The sequence below is a fragment of the Colias eurytheme genome, chromosome 1 (assembly GCF_061535395.1).
Source record: "Colias eurytheme isolate Ceu_HAF_F1 chromosome 1, ilColEury1 Martin Lab GWU primary, whole genome shotgun sequence".
In the NCBI taxonomy this organism is placed as follows: domain Eukaryota; kingdom Metazoa; phylum Arthropoda; class Insecta; order Lepidoptera; family Pieridae; genus Colias; species Colias eurytheme.
The window spans coordinates 11661127-11679340 of NC_142980.1; the positions used below are offsets into that span (position 1 = coordinate 11661127).

Here is an 18214-nt window from a genome sequence, read left to right on the forward strand (position 1 = left end):
CAATGCACCTGTACCATTCCTAATTATGTGGATAAGAGAGCTTGATAACTACTTACTTCTAACACCTACATCTTTAGATTAAACTATCGTGTCACGAGAATAAATTCTAAAGTAGGAGTAGCTATAATGATTTGCTTTTACTAAGAGTTTATAAATAAGAGTTGTTTGACCAAAATTAATACTTTATTGTTAATTATATTGTTTTCTACGTGTATTTTTCACTTTTGAATATATATCCACCAAAAAGTGTGTTATATTAATTGAAATGTTTGAAATTGTAAATTCATTTTGTTTTCTTCCCCTACTCGTACATAATCTCAAAAACGTCACCTGCATCATACGCTTGAGGCACAACCATAATAACAATAAAACTGTTTTAAATTACCCCGGAACAGTACATAAACATATAGTTATATATAAAAACTTTTATTGCAAAAGCTCGCAGCACGCTCATGTTCAAAATTAAAATTCTTCATTTTTACGAGCTTGAGTAAATTCCAGCTTTAGGTTTTTAATATATTTTGGATGAAACAGTTTTTGATGATATTGCCAGGTCACGGTGGTTATTAATATTTTTATTATCTTTATTACTTCCTGCGTTCCACTCTTCCTGCTTTAGAGAGAAGTTGTCCTTAGAATTTGGCTTGATTGTATAATGGTTATTTTCTGGATACATTGTATAATCTGTACCTAATATTGTTACTTATTTTGTTTAGTTTATGTACTTACATAATATAAAATTAACTGTATACAAAAGGACCAATAATTAAACTTTTTCAATTATTTTAAAATGTAAACAAAAAAAAATGTTGTGTGGTTTTATGAAACCACGGTAAAAGTGAAACTGTTCGAACGGTTCCGAACACTGCTTAGTGTAGCGCATGTCGCGTGTCGGTCGGCTGCCGAATAGGTATAGGCAGCAGCGATACACGCGACATGCGCTACACAGACCAAAAATTTTGAGACGATGTAATAAAAGTTTCACTTTAATAAATAATAAAACACTAGTAGTTATCCACGTCTGTCGTCTAGGTTACCCGCGTCGTAACGCGGAGGCGTCACCAACGACACCATTTGCATTTTATTGCTAAAGTTCCTGGCCGCAAAACGCCTATTTTTATGGTAAGGTTATTCAAATGCACGGCGGTGTCATAAATTGGAAGGGGTAGCGTAGAGGCGCTAAAAGTTTCCTACGAGTGTATCTGGAACAGCTGCTTCACCTGATGCCTCGGGCTTAAATATTCAACTGCAATGCATTTTTTGCGACAACTTTATAAAGAATAATTAGATGGATTAGGAAACTGCACTGTCAATGAGGGATTATTGGAACTTCAAAATTTTAAGGCAATCATAAATTGTTGGATCATAATTTAGAAGTTTTTAATAAAGAAGTTTTAGGTAAATTCAAACAATGTTACTAAAAACAATAATATGGATATTTATCGAAAAAGAGCTTTTGAAACATTTCCTGCTACTACAAAAGCAGATTACGTCCTTTCAAAGGCTTATAGAAGCCCCACATTCACACCTCTCACCGTGATTTTTCAATACAAAATAAATTCCATGTATCCATAACTGAAATACCAATAATGCACCTACATACAAGCCATATTTCCTACAAAAGCTGGTAACTCATTCCGAGAGCCTGAACTAGGCATTCCATTTATCTGCTCCACTAAACTTTGCATGTAGGTAAAAGATTACCTTTGATTTATTGTTACAAAATCAATGTTCGTGCTCTCATATATCTGTTATTACCGTCCATAAGTATTCATATGCTTGGGAAGATTTGCTATAATGCTATTAGCCTAAAGAATTGTTATAAAAATAATATTCTTGAATATTGATGCTTCTGCGTACTAGAAAACTAAAAGAATTTTCTAGAACATTTTTTGGTATTAAATTTACCCTTGCAATTACAGTTGCAATAAACTAAGAGAATAACTACATAACACCTTTAAATTCTTAAATGCATCGAATTTTTCAGTAAACTCACATTAAGGTTTAAGCGTTAGCTGAAAATTTTGAGTGTTAAATTAAAAAAACGAAACATTAAAGTTCTCTAATTAGGGTTAGCTACTAATTATAACTGATCTCATAATTTATGAACTGTTATTATAGCTTGGTAATTGCTGTAATTTTATATAATTCTTATAGAACCACGTTAATAAAATAAAGTAACGTATTCTACTATATAAAGCTCCAGATCTAAAGAAGAAGATTTTAAGGTTGTTGAATTTTTCCCCGAATAGATTAGTCTAGGATGAGGAATTAATACAGTCGCTCAGTGACAGGACGCGAGCATTTAAATAAATATATTCTAATAAAATGTTTATTTTCTAACGTAGTCGTAACTCTATCAAAAATTGGATCAAAAGCACCTCAGAATTAAATAGTTTCGCAAAAATGTTTTATGTACAAAACTCTACAATTTTTACACCTTTAATTGATTTTGGCGCATGAATGAGAAATATTCCTTATTTTTTATAATATTTTTATCTTTATTTTATGATTTTATATTTCATGACTAATCTGATAGAAATGTTTTATCGATGTCAATAAAGTTCAAGCTGAAAGTAAATATAATTAAGAAAATCCAGCTCTTTGTGTGGTCATTAAATACCTCAGATCAATGCCTCAGATAGACTTGGCAAATACTAATAATAGCATACTGATGCTAAATTTGATTATTATTAATGTTCACGTAACTTATATTTAAGGTATAGCTGTTATATTAACCAATATATAAGACATATTATTTATATAAAGTATGTTAATAGATGTTTACCTTCAAACTATCGAATTTTGTTTGTTTCAGGAACTTTTGAATTGTACCTAAATTTATTTCTCGTCCACTCTGTGCTTAATATTGCTTATTCACAACCTTTGAGGATAGCTCGCTTTTCATTACAAGAGACCCGACGCGTTTGCGCATGCCTTTGTGTAGAACGGCGCTCCTTAACAGGAACAGCTATGCAATGGCTATCAAAATTTTTAACCATCTTCCTAAAGAGTTTAGATCACTGCCACTTAATAAATTAAAATGGCAACTAGTGAAATTCCTCGCAGAGCGTTCCTTTTACACAATGGCAGAATACTTCAAATATAAATTTTGACTTTGATTGATTGACTTTGATAATAATGATTGTAGAATGTAAATGTAATGATAATGAAAATAATAAATGAAATTTTGATTTATAATTAAGTGACATAATTTGCATGCTGTTAATAACGGCTGAACATGTTGGAACTCAATTGTTAACATCTATGTATACCATGTTTTTTGGCAAATAAATTAATTTGAATTTGAATTTATAGTCTTAAACACCGGCTTAGACTAAAAGTCAATGTGAAATTCAGCATAATATAAATTTATTATCGTAAAAGCATATTCGCCTATCACTATCATAACCTACTCTGCATTTAATATCGATTCCTATTAACGTACTCCAAATGTAGCCCAGAAGTTTAAGTTGGGTTTGAAAGTTTATCATGCCCAGCAGGTTATTTATCTAAAAGCATTTTTGTGTTATAGACAAAGTTTTGAAGGAATTATTTTGGGGAGAGAAACGTCAATCGTTCCCAAATTGTTTGACACGGGCCGGCCGCAACCACTCTCTAGATATCGAGTTTTCATTACACTAAACATTCTTCTTTGATGTTCAATACTCGACCTGTCCAAAGTAAAACTGATAAATCCTGAGCAGATTAAATGTATTTCTTACGATTCGATGTTTATTCTAGACAACAAAGCCTCTGTTATATTATATTCAGTTAAATTGAGCTACGCCTAAAAGTCGGATCTATAGAACCTGTACATTATTTACCTTTATTCAATATAATCCAATAAAAATCACGAATAATGTGAAGACATTAATCGTCAACACTAATTTGGAACTGACGATTTCGTCACCACCAGCCACCTACAAAGGTGGCTGACGTCATTATAAATTCAATAGACCGAATGCTAGAACGGCGCTATAAACTGCGGGGTTTGGAGACTCCAGGCTTTATGATCTACTCCTCTTGGCTTTATAATATGATTGTTATTATTATGGAGCAGTAAGACGATTTCCAACGAAATCGTCAGTTCCAAATTAGTGTTGACGATTAATGTCTTCACATTATTCGTGATTTTGATTGGATTATATTGTATAAATATATAGATATTGTTATCTACAAACTAAATTTATGATATCTACCTATTATTTTCGTACTGATAATTCTCGATAGGTACTAGAAATAGCGCCGTCAAAAAACAATCTCTATGAAATGGAACTTCTAATTTCCAAATGGAAATTCCAAATTAAAATTGACACTGGCATTTAGAAGATCTTAAATAAATTCATAGATTTCTCAAGGGATGAGGACTAAAAGCCTTGTGGCTGCGGACCAAGGTAACTGTTCTAACAGTATTTTTGTGTTACGCTTTTTCTAGATGAAAAGTAGAGAGGCAATTATCATCTTGGTTGATAATTGAAAAGTAATATTGACACTTTAAAAAACAAGAAGTTTTCAGTCTCGATATTGCTTTTTTATCTTTTCTTCAAACAAGTAGATAGATGATAACTTGTTATAGATATCTACTAAAATTTATAGAAAACAATTGCGAAATATCTTTAAAAAAGTTGCTTATTAGCATAATATCTCACTGACAAATATACACTTCTAACATAATACACAATCGTTTAGACACTTCATTTAAATTCGCATAATTGACCACCCGAACAATAAAAGCATCCACATATAACTCAGTTTTATTGACATTTATCACGACGTAAACTAATTCACTACACTCGTATCTGATTTGCCCAACTATCGATACTGCCAAATAAATTTATTACAGCACTGTATAAAGTCGGAAATGTATCAGAGCGGCCGTAATGGAAACCGGGCGAGTAATAATAACTTTGACAGTTATAACCTCTACGCGTAGTTGTGCTTAACAAAACTTTGACAGTTCCTCTGTGTTCATGATACATTATTGTGCCACTTTGAATCTTTAAATACCTATTTGAAATTCATCTCGCAGTGGATGTTGGAATGTGATGTTTGAAACGCGTTTTCAGACTGTTTGACGTGCATGTAGAAATGCAAATACACTCTATTTAACTTATGTTATTTGAATATAATAAAGGAAGCATTATACATTTTTTCTCCTTCTTAATAAGCCGATTACGTAGGCAGTTAAAGGTAAATATAACGTACTGTCCCATTTTTACGATAAAATAACAGAAAATACAACACCCACATCATTGCTATTAAAAACTGTAATAAAACAAGGCCGGCCTATTATATACGATTTGTTGAGAACATGGTTGCAGCAAAAAGAACAATACGGTGCTTGCTCATTGACAACTACACCTGGCTTGGTATTAAACATAACAACTGGAAACTTTTACATTTCCACGTCATAAAACACAAAAGGTACAAACAGACAAATGTAAATGTGGTTAATAGTATTGGACTTCTTTACGCGACACGTATTTATTTTACCTTGACTCAAAAAACTGTATGATTTCTAATACAAATCTCTAATTGAGGTAGTTTATAAGTTAGTTTTTCTTTATAATTTATTGATGAAAAAGCTAGTCAAAAAGCTACTCTACAACAATTTATAGTTTCGGGTAAAATAATTTTACGAACACAGTTGGCTAGGGCTGTATATTATAATCAGAACTGAATACTATAACCACACTATAACGCCCTAAACTACAGACTACTAAACAATTAGGTAATTATAAAACTCATTGACATTTATCTTCTGTCCACAGGGAAGATGTGGCGTCTAGCGCCACTAGTGATTCGGCTGCTCGCCGTATCACTGGTGGCGATCGCCCTCGCTGAGCCCGGCTCGGACAGCGGCACTGCTGTGGTTGGCCGCGCACAGGAGCGGCACGACCGCCCGGTGCGCACCACAGGCCCGCCGCGCAGGCAGGGCCGCAAAAAACGCCGCACTACCACCACCACTACTACCTTAGAACCTGAGGAGGAGGATGAACATACCACACCGACTACGACGACTACTACTGTCGATCCCCGGCTTTTCGACCATAGTAAGTGCAGTTTATATTACTACTATTTTTTATCCACCTATCATCTACCATCTTCTCTAGCTTATAGGGGACGTAACTCAATAGCTATTTTGAGTAAAATATGAAAATAAGTTCCTGATGTGTTACGTAAATCTGAAACGTGATTGGTAAAAGTTTGATCTCATAATATGTTCGCGAAGTCTCACCGCTTCGCTCATTAAAGATAAAGAAGTAAGTACGTTAGTATAAACTTGTAGAAAAAGCGTTGTATGTAACTGATATCTTAGTTAAATATAGTAAAAAGTGTATAATTAATGAACCTCTTTTATCTTTCTATGAAAGTTAATAACAACTCTCTGAAGTATCATTTATCGCTCTACATACTGGACGTAATAAGCTTTTAAAATGATCTACCGTAATTGAGATGGACGATAATTATTAATCTAACGACTTCTAGCTAAATGAAGTGTCCATAGAATAAATGGAGAGGTCGATCATCGCCCAGCAGAAAATTGTTTTATCAAGCGAACTATTACACTCTAGTCTAGACTGGCTAATTGAAGACAAGTTTCAGGATATATTATCATTAATATCCTCCATTAATTAACATGGGAATAAGTTAAAATCAAGTTAAGTTGTTAAAAATTCTGTCAAAACAAAATCTTGAATCATATCTCAAGTAGATTAGAAGATCATACAAATTACAGTAATATGAACCATATATGTAGTTATAATGTATGTGTGTAGAGTAAATTATATTTACTTTCCATCACAAGAAAAATCTTTGAAAATACATAGCCATTAGTTTTACAGATTGCCATATCTGTCTCCGTCCAAAATAATATTTGTCTTAAATCATATTATCTACTTATATAAAAATAAATTCACGAAGCGTTTCAGGCGTGAGAACGTAACAAATTTACTTTCGCATTAAAAATATCAGTATGGATTTACTCAAAGCGGTCAGAAAGCTTTAAATATAAATAATATTAAAATGAAATGCTCGTTACGCCGTACGTGTTTGCCTCATTACCTGATTAAGGTAGACAGGTGACATCGTAAAAATTATAATTCACCTTACAGATAAAGCTTTTTCAAAATGCTGCTTTTATTTTCAACTTACTCATAATAAATATGATACGTTTTAATTAATTACTCGCGTATTAATGGACGTTTAAATAATTAGTGCTTACTATGAATAATGTGATTAAAATTTGATTGTTATTATCGTTATACCAGAACGGATATTGCAGTGAAATACTAAACGACGCATTAAACATTACAACGCGTAATAATTTTATTGATTTATTATGACCACAATGAAACAAATTGTAATTTAAAACACTGCTGAATTAATCCTACAGTCCATCTAAACAATCAAATATTCGAACGAAGATATGTCTAAGAAATTCCCTTCAACTACATCAAGTTTAAAATACTCAAACAAAACATTCAGTGAAAAATTGACGTACCTATGCGCCTTGACAAAGTTCTCGCATGCAGTAATTGAAATTAGATTTCAAGACAATTTGACGTCCTTGCGCGACCGGACGCATAGTTGTACAAGGGCGGTGGAATGTCCCGAGCGTGAAGCTATTCCACATGTTTGTTTCTAACAGATGCTCACGTAATTTGTGATGCTGCGGGCTCATTGGAATGTGGGATGGACTGTCTTAGAGATAGCGACGATGGTAGATAAAGTGTTGATTTAAATTAATATATTATGTGCACAGTGTACTACCTGAATTAAATATCTTGTGGACCTCAATAGTTGCTGAAGTTAAAAATGATAAATGATTTTTATATTAGTAATAAGATTAATAAAGATATTTTCTACCTTAAAATATAAGAAAGAATATTGAAGAGGATTTAACCAGCATTTGATTAAGCCACACTGTTACCTACACAAACTAAGTTGCACCATGCCCACTTGCATATCCCATTAAAAATAATACAAATAGAATGTGAAAACAACCAGAGCAAACCACGTTACCGGCTCTTAATTACACATTGCCGAATGGGTTGAAATGTCAAACAACCAGTGTATCAAGACCCGTAGCGTACTCAAACTTCTTTGGCAAAGTCTTACGAAACGCTAGACAAGGGGAAGGTGAGGGGTCCTGGTAGATTGGTGAGCAGCCAGCTAGGGGGAGGGGTCGGGTCGTCATTTCACGCCTCTTGAGCGCGTATCGAAGCAATATTAGGTTTATTAGATAGATGGGTCGACGTAAAAACCGATTTTTCATTTCTACCCAACATTTTTATCTTCTTTGGTAACGCAAAATAAAATAACCTTTTCATAAGCTTGATGAATATTGTTATCTATATGACAGTGGTGCGTCAAATAGTTTTTAGAAGACGCGGATTAAAATTATAATCTTTGTAAAATACTGATCTTAATTCTTTTTTTATTTTAATTAAGAAAAAATAAATTTAATTGCTTTATATAATTGACAATAACCAAAAGCTACATAAAAAAATAATGATGGTTCTACAAACGAATTAAAATTCATTAGGCGCGTAGTTTTCCAGCGCAAACAAGAACGATGAAAATACGGCGAAGTTGTGAAAATAAAAATTTTAATTAAAAATTATGTAAAGTAATTATAAATTATGTACAGTTCTTAACAAACCATTAAAAATTAACCACAAGCAATTAATGCAACTGGTATACTTTTAAACTTTGCTGGCTTGAAATAATATTGCTAGAATTCTCTTAATTTATGAAATAACTCTTATGACATAACAACTATACCAAGAGTGTTTATTTGCTCGATGTTTTTTTTCAAAGTTGCTACTTTGAAACAGCTCTATGTTTTACAGTAAAAATGTGCATACATACTTATTATGTGATTTGAAATATTGATATTAGGTAACATATCAAAGTAAGTAAAGTATGATTGAAAATTAATAAATATATATTTCAAAATTTCATAAATAACTTCATAATTTGGTTCACATATTTCAAAAGCGATCGAACTGAAACTCGTTATTTATAATCCTACTTCGAAATTCCCTTTTACCGCTGGCGTCAGCGGTATTTGCGTATTTTGAGGTTGGCGTAACTTAAGATGGCTCTGCGGTGTTTGCAAGCGAATATCAACCACTGTGCGAGAGCTCAGGACCTCCTGGTTCAGAGCATGGCGCAGTGGTTGGTGCACGTTGCAGTTGTTGCGGAACCATATTTTATTCCAAATCGGGATGACTGGTTAGGAGATTGTGATGGCCTCGTAGCCATTGTGGTGAAAATGCCTGAAGACAGCCCACCTCTTGAAAGAACTATTAAAGGTCATGGTTGGGTTGCGGTTTTACTGGGTGAGACGCTCATCATTGGAGGGTATTTCTCTCCCAATAGGCCGCTATCTGAATTCGAGGACTATCTACTAGAGTTGGAGGCTATTATAAGACAAAACAACTACCGTCGAGTATTGCTCGCTGGAGATCTCAACGCAAAGTCTGCAACATGGGGTTCTCCAGTAACTAGTGCACGTGGAGCGCTTTTGGATGAGTGGATAGTAGCTGTCGGGTTGGTAGTTATGAATCAGGGCTCCGTAAATACGTGTGTACGTCAACAAGGTGGATCAATCGTAGACATCACACTTGCGTCAGCCGCGTTGGCTAGCAGCGTGCAGGGCTGGAGGGTGCTTGAGGACGTAGAGACATTGTCTGACCACCGATACATCCGGTTTGACGTCTCCGTTGTTCAAATGCCCCAAACCGGTCTAAGCCGGATTGCCTGTTCGGGAGAAGGTCCTCGGTGGGCATTAAAACGTCTTGATCGCGAAGCATTGCAGGCTGCAGCGATTGTTCTGGCTTGGGCGTCACCGCTAATAGAGGCTGTTGATGTTGAGGCTGAGACCGAGTGGTTTCGCCAGGCCCTCTCACAAGTTTGTGATGCAGCCATGCCTCGGGTCAGATCTCTGCCTCCCAAGAGGCAGGTTTACTGGTGGTCTGAGAATCTCACAACACTGCGTAGCGCCTGCGTTAGGGCCAGACGCCGATACAGCCGGTTACGTCGACGCCGCTTCCGTGATAGAGAGTTGGAGAATCAGCGCTATGCAGAATATCGCGAGGCCATTAACGAATTGAAGAGAGCCATGGAGAGAGCAAAGGCAAAAGCCCGGGAAGATTTCTTAGCATCTCTCTCTAGGGATCCATGGGGCCGGCCATACAGATTGGCGCTGTGCAAGCTGCGCCCCAGGGGTCCACCATTGACGAGGACGTTGGAGCCTGGGTTCCTGGATAGAGTAGTGGGGACCTTGTTTCCAAACGGGAATGCTGCAGTTGTGCCACCTATAATGGCACAGCCGTTGTCAGAGCAACATCTTACTGATGTGCCAGCTGTTACGGAAACAGAGTTAAGTACGGCACTGATGCGACTTCGGGGTAAGAATACAGCCCCAGGTCCTGACGGTGTCCCCGGACGAGTGCTGGTAATGGCAATGGATTGGTTGGGTGGAAGACTGAAAAAACTCTTTACCCAATGTCTTCTTGACGGCACTTTTCCACGCCAATGGAAGATAGGAAGGCTTGTGTTGTTACGAAAAGAAGGCCGTCCAATGGACTCTCCTTCGGCATATAGGCCAATAGTCCTATTGGACGAAGTAAGCAAGCTTTTCGAGCGAGTAATTGCTAGTCGGCTGGTTCAGCACTTGGAGGGTGTTGGTCCCGATCTAGCCGACTGCCAGTTTGGTTTTAGGAGGCGGCGCTCAACTCTCCACGCAATCTTGCGTGTTAAGAATATAGTGGACCAAGCAGTTGCTCGTGGCAAGTTCGTCATCGCGGTGTCTTTAGATATAGCCAACGCATTCAACACCCTTCCTTGGGCTACGATCAGGGAAGCATTACGGTTCCACGGGGTGCCTCCTTACCTGTGCCATATCGTGGAATCGTACTTATCTGAGAGGTGGGTTGAATATCCTGGGAGGCTTGGCTGGCAGCGCCGAGAAATCACATGTGGTGTTCCACAGGGGTCGGTTCTGGGACCACTCCTGTGGAACATTGGTTATGATTGGGTGCTGCGAGGTGCCACTGTCGAGGGTACCGAGTTGACATGTTATGCCGACGACACTTTGATAACTGCTGGAGCGAAGACTTTTGCTGAGGCAGCCTTGCTGGCAGAGACTGGAACAGCCCAGGTAATCGCACGGATCCGTCAAATAGGTCTAGAGGTTGCCCCATCTAAATCGGAAGCTATATGTTTCCGCGGTTCACGACGAGCTCCTCCACCTGGGTCTTGTCTGAATGTGGGAGGAGTGTCCATTGCCATTCAGCCGTCAATGAGGTATCTGGGACTCATATTGGATAGCAAATGGACCTTCTATCCGCATTTCAAATGTCTGTCGCCCAAACTTCTTCGAGTAGCGGGCGCTCTAAGTGGTTTACTGCCCAACATTAAGGGACCAAATGAATCATGTCGCAAGCTGTATGAGGGGATTGTGCGGTCGATGGCTCTTTATGGAGCTCCTGTCTGGGCTGACTCGTTGACGAGCCGAAATATCAGCCTCTTACGTAGGCCTCAAAGGATGATGGCAATCAGAGTCGCCCGGGCATACCGTACAGTCTCTTATGACGCAGCTTGCTTACTAGCGAGATGTCTCCCCTGGGACTTGGAAGCGGAGATTCTCTCAACCATGTTCCACTGGCGAGAAGACGTAGGCCTGCATCGGAGCATATCTCCTATAGATATGGACAGGCGTAGGGCCAGACTCCGACGACAGGCCACGGAGGCATGGGCCAGACGGCTAGGGAACGCGCAATATGGCATGGTGTCTATCCATGCCATTTTGCCTGTATTTAGGCAATGGATGACAAGGCGCCACGGCTCGCTTTCTTTCCGTACGACACAGATTCTGACGGGGCATGGTTGCTTCGGCAAGTATCTGTGTCGAATAGGAAAACAGCCAAATGCTGCCTGTCACCATTGTGATTGTGAGGAGGATACGGCTCAGCACACCTTGGAGTCGTGTCCGGCGTGGATAGCGGAACGCGATGCACTGCGTGCTATGGTTGGATCTGACCTCTCACTTCCGACCGTAGTTGGTGCTATGTGTGGAAGAGAGGATGCGTGGATGGCAGTGCTGTCTTTCTGTGATGCAGTGATGTCACAGAAAGAAAGTGCTGAGCGCGACCGGGAGCGTAGGAATCCCGTGCGTCGCAGAGCACGCCGCAGGGGACGTCGAGTCACTTAGGAGACCTGACGAGCTCCTGCCTTTATCGTTGCAGAGTGTGCGCGGCGGGGGCTGCGCACATTCAATAGGCAACGCGAGGAGGGTGACAGACTGTTGTGGCTGCAGTCTGTTGCAGTGATAGGCATGCGCGTAGGGTAGTCGCGACTACATACGAGTGGATTGCCAATGGCAGGCGCGCGAGGGGTACCGTGAGCGTTCCTACCGGAGATCCCGGGATCCCCTCTTTACTTGCGCGGTAGTAGGCCACCGTGAGGTTTTAGTCAGTAGGAGTCTGACATAACCGTGCTGCTGCCCCCGAAGCAGACGGTATTCATGATGAATTTCCTCACGTTAAAAAAAAAAAAAAAAAAAAAAAAAAAAAAAAACTGTGTCAATATATACCTTGTTATTAATTCAACTATATAAATCTCTTGAGGAGTATTCATTAAAATAAAGGTTTCTCGGTTTAGGGCTCGTTTCTACTAATATGTCATCTCTAGCTTTTTTGACAAAATTCGTTTGCAACAGTTACATTGGCCTACTATGAAATACGTTACCATAATATTATAACAAAAAGTATGATCTGTAAGAATGTGCATCATGTTTTATACACACTTTGTGTAAAAACTATCACCGAGTTCCCACATATCTCTAACGAACCAAACATATTCAAAACCACTTTATTAAAATAATGTTCGATGATCTTATTATAGATAAAGTATTCATATTATGCAACGAAAGACCCGAGTAATATCCATAAGAACAGCTGGTCTGCTTGCTGATGCAAAGCTTCGGGTCTCCATTGATACAATATTGTATAACTTAACCTAAGCTGATATTGTTCGGAATTGATCTAATACGGATTATGCCAAAGTACTGCGTAGACCTAGTTGTTTTTTGTGTACGTAATGAAATATATATTACAACCTTACCACTAATATAGTCAAATTGTTGAAATATGATAAAAAAGGTTTGGACCACATAACCACTTAACACATAACCACATACGTTTTTATTATCAAAAAAATCTACAAATAAAGATTCTTCGGATATAGGTAATCAGTATAAATTAGATGGAGAACCGAAGGAAGTACATCATCACATTATCGTAAAAATTTACGACTTCTTATTCAATCTTGTCACACGCGCATTACCTGATATTTACACAAAAATAAAACGCATGTAACTGATGTAATAAAATATTTAATGTATTACACTTAAAAGAGGAAATTTTTATGACCACTCGAAAACAGCCCGTGTACGTGACAGTGATGATAATGCTATCATTTGAAATTCCGCCCCCGTAATAAAGCAATGATTAAATAAATTTCAAACTGATATTAATATCAAAAAGGCTTTCGGAATTCGGAGGAAAAATCTAAATTCAACGATTTATGTATCGTTTAGGCGAAATTTATTTTCGTATCTCCTGCGGATTTATGGTTAGGAATACGAAACGCGTAATGAACCCACACCTGATAGATACTTGATTTATATTCTCGGCTTTGTTTATAGCGCGTATTAGTCGTGCGGCCTCGTTCATGTACAAAGTAAATACCACAACACAAGCATTAGGGATGTCCATTAACTCTAAATGTGAAACGTAATCTGGCTTATATTCTACGAGATGTCGCTCCGAACATGAAACAAATGTTGCATGTGTAGCATCGAAACATTTGCATGAATATCTACAAATTACTGTTGATATAAACGTCCCATCTTGAAATGTTAAATTGATTTGAAAAATTGGTGTATGGTAAACTTGTTCTTGTAAGCAAAGGAAAACTTTTAAGCAGAAATTTTATATATTGTTCCCGAGAGTATTTGGCGCTATGCCATTTTTGTCGTAGCCGGTGCCTAACCACGATGAATGTTATTCTTAAGAACCGTTCGGATGTCGTTTACATTTGGCAAAGCTATCTAACTAATAAAAATATTTCTCTTCGTGATTGTAATTCGGGGGATAAACTCGTTCCTCTTTTCTTAAACGTTTTTCAATGTACCGCATACGGCTGCTATACATTTCTCGTTCCATCTGCAATACATTGCTTAATATTAAATAAAAATAAACCAATGTTTCATTTGGTCTCATTCTGGACAAAATAGTTAAATATTCTTTAAATTTGGATTGCCTAAAGTAAGAATAGGATGTAGAAAGTAACTTACAAGTTCATCATTTTATATTAATTTAACATAAATATTAATATTAATAATTCATTCAGTTATTTTGATAGTTAAGTGATGCGTTTAGCTACTATTATGTATTCTGTGGTGATGCTATAAACATTCTGCTTCAAGACTCGTACAAATTTGGGTGAATAATCAATAAAGTAACGAAAACAAAATGCTTACACATTCAATGCACAAATCGCTACATCGGCGAACAAACGGAAAAGCAGCACATGCAAACACTTAAAATTTTATTTCACCACCAGTACAGAACAACGAAGTGTACGTTAAAAAATGTTAGTAAACTCTAGTCACCTACAATCGCTTCGAACTGGTTCAACAAAGAGCTGAAATTAAATTTACGCGGCGAAAGAAAAAACTAGTTACAAGGGGAAATTGGCGGAGACAGTGACAAATTGTGCCCGCCAGAGCAAAGGTATTCCGACTCTCTCTAACACACCTATGCCGCATTTTTTATTTCACTCGCTATGTGCAAACTGCAAACTGCGGACAATGTTCATGCATTAATTTAAATAAAAAAAAATATTGTTTACTGAATGTAAGTTCGTTTCCGTAGCTCTCGTCGCTCGCTGTGGACTTTTATCGCCATGTACTCCATTTGACTTCTAACACTTTAAAAGCATTTTTGCTAATATAAATTGCCCAGAAAGTATGACATAATTTTCTTTGAAAAATTATGATTGTCTGATTTAGTGCTAGTAATTAGTTACTGAGTAATTAGCTGCGCTTGGCAGGTCTTAGGTTCAGTTAGATTTATTGAGGATATTGGTCCACCATCTGTGCCAGGTTCATAGAACTTTAACAACTGGAAGTACGTGATGCGCGAATATATCAATAAAAACAGAGACGTACGACTTATTAGTGAATATTGCTATTTAAATATAAGGTGTATAATTATTATACCATAATATAATATTACCTGCTGTGTACATACTTCACATGTCAAACCACATTTCTATCTGTTAAGAACGAAAAAGTTCCAGGCTTCATAAATATACGAGATAACTACTTTTATACTTAAAACTAAAAGCTATTAAAGTCAAGATAGTTACAAAAACGCACATCGCAACTTCTTATCGTAAATATAAGTACTTACATCGGAAAATTTATAAAAGAACCTTGGCTTTATAAAACTGTTTGCGCCACGCGAAAATGCATTTTACCTAACATCAAATTTACACACTAGAAACGTTTATTCTTTGTTTTAAATGTCGATAAACTTTTCAAATGGAACAAACTTTGTGTAAAATAAACTTTTAAATCATTTAAATACTACCACGAAAATGATAAAAAGTCATATATTATAAGGCGTATTTTAATTATGTGCTACATTTGACAGATATTTTGAAACAAAATGTTTTGGATCCTTTTGAATTCAGCTTCATATTTATACAGCAGCATTTGTGAATTTCAAAACTCAAAATGAAACAAACAATGTAGGCTAAAATTTAAAAATAATTTCTAGTGGAAGCTGGAAGCAATTATCAAAGACATTAATAAATTACCTAGCATTTGCAATGTAGGTTCGTCATATTGTGTAGATTTTAATATAAAACTGTGTTTTAAATAAAATATTATTTTATCATAATAGCTCTCGGGATTATGTTTCCTTTCTATTTACTTCATTCCATGTACAATTTTAATATTTCAAAAAAAAATAAAATTACCCTTTCATTTGGAGTGTATTATTATTTCAAAATAAAATAATATTTTAGTGCTGGCGCGTGAAAAGTTTCCTAGTCATATTTTCTTTTTATGAGTAATCGCGTTTTTATGACTAGGCTATACGCTTCGGTGAATAAAAAAGTGCTTAATCCCACCTATATAACTTAAATAACTTTCGTATAAGTAATTGCTTTTTTTTAATTGGGTATACATCTTACTCCTCGCTATATTTTATTCATATTTGGTTTTACTTGAAACTAGTTTTTTTTTATCTATTCACTGCAGAACTTTAATATAATAGGACAACAGAAACGAGAACATTATGGTTTTGAATGTGTTTATATACCTATATTATAAATGCTGATAATTTTATACAAAATAATAATAATAGTTAAAAAAAACTAAAAAACACGCTTTTTATAGAAAACCGAACGAAAAAATAGAAAATTTTTATCAAATTAGTGTATTGTCATCGGTCCTCAATAAATCTACAAAGTTTGAACGAAATCTGGCCGTTTAAAGTGGGTCAAAATCGCGCCCAAAGAACTCGGTTACAAACATACAGGTGAAGCTAATATAAAGCGTGTAAAAACGTTATTTGTAAAGAGTGAACATTAAAATGCCCACAACGTCGAACTTACACGCGCTCTACAAAGTAATCTATGATTATCCGGACTTTATGCTATCTCGTTATCAAATTTAAATTTGGATACAGTTGATACTAGTAGGTATAATAGGTATTATGAAAAAATATTCGTCCTTCAAACATACTTGCGTATTCAAAAAGTTGTAGATTAATATTTATGCAATTACTTATAACTATATAATTAAAGGAAGTTATAAGCTATATTATATATTATTATATACATATATTATATAATATATATATTATAATATATATATACAGTCCAATCTTAGTTTATTGATATACTGCAGAAAGGACTTAGACTCTATCAAATTTATATATAAGAAACATAATATGAAAATTAATACATCCGCTCTACACCACATTACACTGTTATAAGGCAACTTCCAGCCCATTTTCATATATTTAAAAAATATATTAAATTGCCGTTAATTTCTGCTTAATGAGCGCTCACATAAAGTGTACAATCTCAAAGACAAGACTACGTGCTTCAAAGCATACACGCTCATATAAGCGTACACTTGAGAACGAAAATAGCAACGTTACGTCCGCGTCGTGTATTTATACAAAACTCATAATGTAACATGTAGTGTGAAACATTAAAAACTAGGTCAACATTATCAGCCTTCTAATGATTTAATGCTCCATGTACATTGCGACACTAATGTTATTTTACTTGATTATCATATATCATGTTGTCTTCTTTTGCTACAGTTCGCTTCATATTATCCTTATAAGATAACTTTATTACCGCGCATTACTTCTGTTAGCAATGACTTTCCTCGTGTTTTTTCGTAACGGGTACAACATTCTTAAAAGCCGGCTACAGATTTTATTTCTTCAAGTTCAGTGAAAACTTATGGTTGGCGTCGATAATATATGCATACCATCCGGCCAGGTATAATTTGCCCGCTATTTATAGAAAATATCTTAATACTCGTCCTACTTAAAACGCCCATATAGCAACTTAACTAGCTGTGCCCTGCGGTTTTACCTGCAGTGCTCCGCTCCTGTTGGTCTTAGCATTATAGACTACAGCCTTATAGAATTCCTCGATAAATGGGCTATCTAAAACCGAAAGAATTTATAAAATCGGACCCGTAGTTCCTGAGATTAGCGCTTTCAAACAAACATACAATCTCTTCAGCTTTATAATATTATTATAGTATAGATTTATAAAATGTATTAATTAGAATTCAAACATTTTCCCTCCACTTGGCCCCTAGAGCACTGTTTTATCTGTCTTATGATTGTTTGCGTTTAAATCAAAACGGAAAACATTCCAATAATTCTAATTTTGCTTCTACCTACATAATATTATGCAACATAACATAAACCAGCAATCATACCGCCTCTTGTGTTCCTAAACATGCAAATTTAATACAAAAACAAGTGCATTAATGAACGTCATCAACATGTATCAGTATAATTTGTGGGACTGCGATAAACTCATTCAGCTATGTCGAATGAGTTTGTGCAGTCCCGTAGACTAATTACACCTTACTGCT

General features: G+C 36.1%; 1 protein-coding gene across 1 annotated transcript in view; it reads left to right on the plus strand.

Annotated features, from left to right (window-relative positions):
• Nucleotides 1–5779: 5779 nt before the first annotated feature.
• LOC149911264 (discoidin domain-containing receptor 2-like) overlaps nt 5780–18214 on the plus strand; it is an 88285-nt gene continuing 75850 nt past the window's right edge. Inside the window, exon 1 of the mRNA XM_090114308.1 lies at nt 5780–6056. Coding sequence (XP_089970434.1) covers nt 5780–6056 — 277 coding nt within the window. The remainder of the gene's footprint in view (nt 6057–18214) is intronic.